Source organism: Bubalus bubalis, chromosome 23 (assembly GCF_019923935.1).
Source record: "Bubalus bubalis isolate 160015118507 breed Murrah chromosome 23, NDDB_SH_1, whole genome shotgun sequence".
Lineage (NCBI taxonomy): Eukaryota > Metazoa > Chordata > Mammalia > Artiodactyla > Bovidae > Bubalus > Bubalus bubalis.
The window spans coordinates 39,912,908-39,921,892 of record NC_059179.1 but is presented as its reverse complement, the minus strand read 5'-3'; the positions used below and the strand labels follow the sequence as shown (position 1 = coordinate 39,921,892).

Genomic DNA, 8,985 nt, shown 5'->3' with positions numbered 1-8,985 from the left:
CTACAGAGGGTTTCTAGCACGGAACCAAACAAAAGAGTTGCCATTGGCCAAACAAAACAAAAAAAACACCAAGAGGCGGGACGAGGTGGGCAGACACCGGAGGCAACGTTACCTTCTAATTTTGCCCAGAGATAACTTTGAGGTCTCTTTGCGCTTGTGCTTTTGGACTGTTGAGGTCTCCGACCTGTGCAAGGCCTCGACACTATAAACAGATTAAACCAGACTTCGGGAATTTCTCCTTCCGAGTCTGCGGAGAGACACCTAGCAATATGCAGCCCTCAAGTAACCACGCGGCATGCTCGCGAGGTCACCCCTGCCCTTCCCCTCGCCCGTCTCCAAGATGGCGACCGCCCTGCCGCCGCGTCGCCGCCGCGGCCCCGCCCCGCCGAGCCCCGCCCCCCTCCCCGGAGCAAGGCCGCCCCGCCTCCCTGCCGCGGGGCCGCGCCGCGCGCTCCCGCCGCCCCTCCCCGCACGAGCTCCACCCAGGTCGCCGGCAGCGCGGTCGGCGGCGGCGGCGCCTATTTCCCGCCATTGTGCGAAGTGGAGGCTGGGGGCCCGCACGCGCCGCCTGCCCATCGCCGGCAGCGCCTCACAGCCGCCGCCGCCGCCGCCGTTCCCTGAGGCGCGGGGAGGCCGGGCGGCCCGCGCCGCGAGGCTTCCCCTGCGTGGGAGGGCGCGGGCGAGGAGCGGCCGAGCCCCCGACGAGGAGCAGAGGCGCGCGGGACGCCCGGGCCGCGCCGGCTCCGGCCCGTCGGCGAGATGCCCTGTGGGGAGGATTGGCTCAGCCACCCGCTGGGCATCGTGCAGGGCTTCTTCGGTGAGTGGCGGCGCCGGGGGGCGGGCGGGGGCCGGGCGGGCCGCCGAGTTCACCGAGCCCCCGGGGCCCGGACCCTGCCGCGCGGCGCCCAGGCGGGGCCGCCTCGAGGGCTCGAGCGGCCGAGACGGTCAGCCGGGCCTGCGCCGCCGGCGCTCGGCAACCCCCTCCCGCCCGGAGACTCCGGGCCGCGGCTGCCCGGGCCCGGGCCGCAGGTGCCTCCCACCTGCCCGATTCGCGACTCGCGAGCGGCCAAGGTTACGCCGCCAGGAGCCGGCGGCCGGCCGTGATTGCCGGCCTCGCTTCCCCTTTCGTGGCCCCGCGGGCGGCCCCCGAGCCCCCCGTGCGGCCGGACTCTGAGGTTGGGGGTCCTCGAAGCTTTCGGGAGGACCCGCAGAGATGGTCTGAAGCGAAAAGCACTTTGCCTATGGGAAGCCCGCAGGACATTTCAAAACTTCCGGTGTGTGGGGGGAGTGCTCGCTTGCTCGCTCGCTCGCTGCAGAAGTTGGCTGTAACTCCCGTATTACACACATCTTCCATTTTCGAGATAAGATTTAGTGTGATAACTTAGATTTTTTCCGTTAGGACACCTTTAAAACCTGTCTCGTCTCCCCATCTCCTCTTGGGCCAGAGCTTGCAAGAAATGGTGAACGAACTCAGATGCGTTCCTGCATAGAAAGAGCTTAGCATGTGGCAGGCAAGCTCAGGAAATTGCACTTGCAGTCATGGTTAATGACACTTTTCGGGTAGGGTACACTAAGGAAAATTTAGGTCTGGTTGCCGTTCACTAGGCATTTTGGCCCCACCCCGCATGTCTTTTGCACTTAGGAGTGGTGGAAGCAAACCCAACCAGGAATCAGTGTGTAAGATCAGAACACCTGACTTGTCAGGAGGTAACTTGAACTTGTAAAGTGGCCTTCCTCACTTAAGACCTTGTGGAATATTAGTGTGAACGCTTATTAAGAAGCTAAGTAGTCCCCAGCAGCCAAAACGGATGCCAGAAAATGCATTTCTTGCAGGAAAGGCTCACTCAGCAACTCTTTATTCGTTTTCCTTGTGATTTGAACTTGTTCAGTTTTCTGGTTTCCCAGGCTGAAACTAAAGGCAGCAAATTAGGAAAAGCCCTGAGTAGGCATCCAGGTTGTAGCTAGTGAACACTGACAACCTATTAAAGGAGAAATTTCAAACTACGTATATAGTGTTTTAAAAAAAAATTTTTTTTAATCCCTGTATATCCATCCACGGCCCTTTTCAAAAAGGGGCATATGTCTCTCTACTAAATCCTAGTAATTGATGCTCGTAATGAATACTAGAACCCATAATTGTTTTCCGAAATAATGGCCTTAAAATGTGGAGTGAACATTAAATTGCACAGTAGGTTTAAGAGGGTGCAGACACAGAGACGTTTTTTAGGGAACATCATTCAAAAGTAAGTAAGTTTCGGTGCTTAATTGATGTTTAGAAAATTTATGAGACATCTCCGTGTCCTAGTCTGGCTGGATAAATGAGATGATTTTATATTTGGTATATATTTGAATCTGTTTGTGTCAGATTTTGTCTCCTGCTTGTAGGACCCTAAGAGGCAAACAACTCATTATAGTATAATAGGTGTAATTTGGATATAAAACTCTGGCTATACAGTGTTTTGTGAAGTTTGTGTATTGTTGGTGACCTGGACCTTGTTGATGTGTTTTTCCTCTAGAATGTCTTATTCTCATACAGGTTGTGTCTTGCAGAGAAGAAACTAATCCTGTCTTATAGTCATGATGTTTTTGTAGAGGCTGCTTTCATGTATAATGCGTATTTTTGCTATATTTTCCTATTTCTGTGAATATATGGCATTGGATAGCTTTATAATAACAACATTACAAGTATGTTTGTGTGAGAAGTGAGGTGTTAAACTTGTAGACTCTTTGGTCTAATAGGAAATTGTTTTAAATCCATTTTTCCCCCAGAAAGAAAAGTAATACTCATCTTTTGTGGTTTATGAGGCCTTTTGGCCCCACCCCTGCCCAGCTCTGGTGTCTCAGTGGTAAAGAATTCAGCTGTGATGCAGGCGACCCCGGAGACGAAGGTTCGATCCTGGGGTCAGGAAGATCCCTTGGAGAAGGAAATGGCAACCCCACTCCAGTATTCTTCCTGGCAAAATCCCGTGGACCGAGAAGGCTGGCGGTCTGCAGTCCATAGGGTCGCAAAGAGTCAGACACAACTGGGCAGGCACATTGCCCAGCTCTCAGACCTCATCACTGTATTCCCCCTCACAGTGAACCTTCTTCCAGTTCTCTGATCTTAAACCATGCCACTCAGCTTTCTGCATAGGCTGTTCCTTTTGTCTGGTCACAACTTCCTCTCCCACTTCTATTTTCCTGGCTAAATCTTACTCTTCTTTGGGAACCTGAGTTAGGTAACTTCTGCTGCATATAATTATAGGATCCTGTGAAGCCTGAAAATTAACTTGTAAAGCATGTTGTTGAAATCACTCATTTCCTGGGTTCCTTGGCTGTTTTAATCCTGGGGGTTTTAGGATGTGTATCTGTTTTATTTGCCTAGAATGTACCTGTACATCGAAAATCCTCCATGAGGGGTTTTCTGGTGGTCCAGTGGTTAAAGCTCCGCAGTTGCAATGTGCAGGGCACAGGTTCAGTCCCTGGTTAGGGGACCAAGATCCCACATGCTCCTCAGCCAAAAAATAAAATAAGATTTTTTTAAAAAGAGTTCTCTGTGAATGTGTGTTGAGCAGAGGCAGTGAAAAGACTGATTAATCAATCAGAAATGGTGTAAACTGGGGTGGTTACTGTCACCACAAACTTAACTAAAGACAGTCTTGGTGGACATTATATTGGTTCAGAGAATATGATCATACCAGGTATGAGTTACTTTCACATGCAAATCCTAATTCTTTTTTCTTGGTTCAAATAAGAAACTTGGAAATTGTCTTAGTGACCACAATCACAACTATATGAATCATAATTCATCTTTGTGAACCAGTGCGTATTTTGAATTTGTATCTGCCATATTACAAATGTTCATATGTAAATTTTTCCCTATAAGCTTTCATAAAATGCTTTTTCTGTTTCTATTCCAGTTTCTAAAAGATTTTATATATAGAACATTGAGGTCCATAGACTTAAGATTTAGAAATACTTTATTGAGCTCTGTGTGTGTGTGTGTGTGTTAATTGCTCAGTCGTGTCCAGCTCTGCGACTTCATGGACTGTAGCCCACCAGATTCCTCTGTTCATGGGATTCTGGAGTGGGTTGCTGTTTCCTTCTTCAGGGCAACTTCCCAACCCAGGGATCAAACCCCGGTCTCCTGCATTGCAGGCGCATTCTTTACCGTCTGAGCCACCCGGGAAGCTCATATTGAGCTCGATTATGTACATAATGCTGATGGCTTGGTCCCCACAGTGATTGTTCATTAGTAACCTGTAACAACTTGCTTCCCTTAAACAGAAGCAGGCGTTGTAAATGAGAGGAAAAAAAAAAAAAGTTTTGTATACTTTTTTCTTTTAATCTATTTTTTATTTTTAAAAAAGTTTTTTTTTCACTTGAATTAATAACTGCTTTGATTTCAGAATAAGTAGGAATGCTCATCAACTCAGATTTCTTTATGTTCAGATTGTTGGTTGGGTCAAGATCGTTAGTTTCAGTTATATTCAAGGCACTTTGGTCATATCTAACAGAACTAGAATTAGACTAGCTCTTAGAAGAAAAAGGTCACTGATGTGTGGAGGAGAGAAGGGAGTAGTATCTTATCACTAGCATTTTAGCAAATTTAAAGCAATAGTAAAATCATCTAAAAGTCTGTCTGATTTTTTGCTGTCACCATGATTCATTCCTTTCTGTCTGTACCCACCTTGGACCTTCCTACCACCTAGCCCTTGTTCAGTCGCTCAGTCGTGTCCGACTCTGCAGCCCCATGGGCTGCAGCACGCCAGGCCTCCCTGTCCATCACCAACTCCCAGACCTCACTCAAACTCATGTCCATTAGTCAGTGATGCCATCCAACCATCTCATCCTCTGTCGTCCCCTTCTCCTCCCGCCTTCAATCTTTCCCAGCATTAGGGTCTTTTCAGATGAATCAGCTCTTCACATCAGGTGGCCAAAGCATTGGAGTTTCAGCTTCAGCATCAGTCCTTCCAATGAATATTCAGGCCAAAAAGTAATTTATTTTAAGGCTATAGAACCCAAAGGCAGGGCAGGTGGTTTGATAACCCAGGAGACTACAGAGTGAAATTGGAAAGCTAGCAGAAATCCAACCAAGCAGCACATCTCAGTTTTCTCCCCTAGGCTATGTTCATTTCTGCGCACAAACTTTACCTTTCTCTAGTCCAGGGCTCCCAGTTTCACTTGTCAGTTCCAACCCGCTTGAGCTAGCATCTTTATTTTTTCCAAAAAATATTTTTTTGGCTATGCCTGGTCTCAGTTGCAGCATGTAGGACCTCCGGTATTTGTGGCGGCATGCAAGTCTTTAGCTGAGGCATGTGGGACCCTAACCCTAGTTCCCTGACCAGGGTTCAAACCTGGGCACCCTGTATGGGGAGGGCAGAGTCTTAGCAGATGAACCACCAGAGACGTTCCAGCATCTTTATCTTAATCCCAGATTTTAGGGTTAGAGGATCTGATTGGCCCAGCATGGAGTCAGTGGTTCACTCATGGGCCAGTCAGCCACTGCCAGGGCAGTGTTACGTAATGGATGGTCATAACTATTGAGGCCCACACCTCCCCACTGGGGGACGTTCTCAGGGAGGAATGGATTTGTGAGCCATGGCAAAAGGCATGTATATATACACACATAGACACACACATGTATATGTATAGATACATACATGTGTATCTATATGAATTTTAAAATTATTGAATAATTTGCATATGGTTAAAAAAAAAACAGTGTTACAGTATAAAATGAAGAGTAAGCACGTGCTGCTTTTCTCCCACTGAGGGTCCCACTTCTTTAACTGTTTCCAATTATAGTTCTTTTTTTTTTTTGCATTGAGATATAACACAAAATTCACCATTTAAAAATGTACAGTTCAGTGGTTTTTAGTTTATTCATTGTGAACGTGCAGCCATCAGCACATTGTTACTGTTACCCCAGAAAGAAGCCCCATATATGTTAGCAGTCACTCCCGATTGCCCCATCCACCATCCTCTTCAAACCACTCGAGGACTTCTGTCCATGGTTTACCTAGTCTGGACATTTCATATAAATGGAATCACAACTTCTGGCCTCTTGAGTCTGGTTTCTTTAACCTGGCATAATGTCGTCAAGGTTCATGCATGTTGTAGCGTGTGTCAGTACTACATTCCTTTCCGCGACTGCACACAGTGCTCCATAGCATGAACATGCCATGTGTGGTTTATCCATTTCTCCATAGGTGGACACTTGGCTATTGTGAATAGTGCTGCTATGAATACACATGGTTTTTGTGTGAATACATGTTTTCAGTTCTCTTGGGTATATGCCTCTGCGTATGATTGCTGGGCCATATGGTAATTTCACGTTAGAACTTTTCCCCAAAGTATTTGCACCATTTTACATTTCCACCAGCAAAGTATGAGGGTTCCAGTTTCTCCAGTCCACTTCAACGTCTTAATAATAGCCATCCTAATGGGGGTGAAGTGATATCTCATTATGATTTCAGTTTGCATTACTGTAATGTAATAGTATATTGTATCTGTTCACATGCATATAGACCTTCTGTATATCTCATTTGGAGAAATGTCTTTTCAAATTCTTTGCAGATTTTTATTTTTTGACCACACCATGCAGCTGCTTCCCAAATCTTAGTTCCCTGACCAGGGATTGAACCCATGCCCTTGGCAGTGAAAGCCCAGAATCCTAACAACTGCACCTCCAGGGAATTCCCTTTTGCAGATTTTTAAATTGGGGTTTTGTCTTGTATTGTTGCATTATAAAGGTTCTTTATATATTCTGTATATTAGACCCTTATCAGATATATGTTTTAGAAATATTTTTACCTGTTGTATAAATTGCCTTTTTGCTTTCTTGATAACATCTTCTGATGCAGATTTTTCATTTTGATGATGTCCAATTTCTTTTTCCTTTAGTTGCTTATGCTTTTGGTACCATATTTAAGAAACCATTGTCTGACGCAAGGTCACAAAGCTATATATCTGTGTTCTTTCTTAGAATTTTGTAGGTTTAGCTCCTTACATTTAGGTCTTGGATCCATTTTGAATTAATTTTTGTGGATGATGGTATGAGGTCGGGATTCAAATTCATTCTTTTGCATGTGCACATCTGGTTGTCACAGCACCTTGTGTATGTGTGTTTGAACATTTGCCCGTTTATTTTGAAGGATCTCATAAAGTACGCAGATGAAAAGGAGCGTAGGGCAAGGTCTGGTAGGGTCGCTTGTGCGCAGCTTCTGCCTGCAGGGAACTTCGCTGTGCTGCCTTCTCAGCATGTACTTGCCTCCACCATCCTGGAAGCTCCCCCAGCACTTTTTATTGAAAAAGACTATTCTTTCCCCACTGATTCAGTTTGGCAGCTTTTTTTTTTTTTAAACTGTGTGTGTGTCTGTGTGTGTATCAGTTGACCATTGATGTATAGCGTTATTTCTGAACTCTGAGTTCCATTCTGTTGCTCTGTATGCTTACCCTTCTGCCAGTACTGTGTTGTCTTGATTACTGTAACTTTGTAGCAAGTTTTAAAATGATGAAGCATGAGTCCTCCAACTTTGTCCTTGTTCTTTTTATTAAAGATTATTTTGACTCTTCAGAATCCCTTGTATTTCCATATGAATTTAGAATCTGTCATTGCTGCAAAAAAGGCAGTTGGCATTATGGTGGGGATTGCATTGAATCTGTAGCGCATTTAGTTCTTTGGGTAATAGAGAATAGTAAAGATTTCAGATTCTAAAGCCAAACTGCTTCTTAGCTACAGGGCCATACTCAGGGTATTTAGCTCTAATCATTTTTTAATACTTTCTTTCTTTATACTATAGAATTATTTTCAGTAATAGTCATGAAATGAAGCTATGTGCAGTGTTGAAGGTAATTACATATTTCAGTCTAGACATTGCTTCTATCAACTTCTTCCTCAACCCTGCTTATTTTATAATTTTTTTGTGGTTGTTGAGTTCTGTTATGACGACGTTGTTTCATGTTGGTACAGGTACCACACTTTAGATTTGAATAATCTTGTATTAATTGTATAATTAATGAATTTTCTATATTAAGAGTAACAAGTTTCTATAGACAAAAAGCTAAACTATTTACTGAATAGTGTTTATACCTACTAAATAGTTTGAATTTTGGTCTTTTAGTTATAATTCAATATAATAATATTTTATATAAACAGTTCAATTATAAATGAATTTTGATAAAACTGAAACATCTACAAAAGACACAAACTAGAAATCTTTCCACTGATGTTACTAACATTTTATTGATTCATTCTTTACTCTAAAACAAATAGCTGTTTAAGAAAATGTGCTATGCTTAATTGCCCAGTGATGTCTGACTCTTTGCGACCCCATGGACTGTAGCCCACCAGGCTCCTCTGTCCAAGCAAGAATACGGGAGTGAGTTGCCATGCCCTCCTCCAGGGGATCTTCCTGACCCAGGGATCGAACCCAGGTTTCCCACATTGCAGGCAGATTCTTTACGGTCTGGGCCACCAGGGGAGCTCATAAATATTGGAGTGGGTATCCCTTCTGCAGGGGATCTTTGCAACCCAGGAATCAACCGGGGTCTCCTGCATTGCAGGTGGATTCTTTACCAGCTGAGCTACCAGGGAAGCAAGCCCTTAAGAAGGATATATTTCTATATTAAGATATGATTCAAATTCAGTAAAATGTTCACTTACGAGCAAAATTTGCACCAACTGCACCTCTCACTTCATACTGTTTCACTGTTTAAAATGTTAAACACAAAAAGTTGTTCAAGTTGTCCCATGGAAGATAGAATTGAAGTAATTCAAGTTCTCCTTCATCTTTACAGTCACTGGGTTATTGTTTGTTTATTTAAAATCTTTCGTATACCTGTAGGACTCTAGAGTACCATAGGGCTTGGGGGATGCTCACTGCTCTAACCAAGTTTGGACTATTCTGTATCACTTAGAGGGCTTCCCAGGTGGCTCAGTGGTACAGAATCCATCTGCCAATGCAGGAGATGCAGGTTTAAGCCTTCAGTTGGGAAGGTGTC

At 44.7% G+C, this 8,985-nt stretch overlaps 1 protein-coding gene across 3 annotated transcripts in view; it reads left to right on the top strand.

Moving 5' to 3' along the window:
- Window positions 1-555: 555 nt before the first annotated feature.
- The window catches only part of LOC102391377 (minichromosome maintenance complex binding protein), a 35,912-nt gene continuing 27,482 nt past the window's right edge, over window positions 556-8,985 (top strand). The window contains exon 1 of one of the 3 annotated variants that reach the window (XM_025273810.3): window positions 556-817. In XM_025273810.3, the coding sequence (XP_025129595.1) occupies window positions 760-817 (58 nt within the window). In that variant the 5' untranslated portion in view covers window positions 556-759. The remainder of the gene's footprint in view (window positions 818-8,985) is intronic. The other 2 variants (XM_025273809.3, XM_025273808.3) reach the window with 2 other exon arrangements.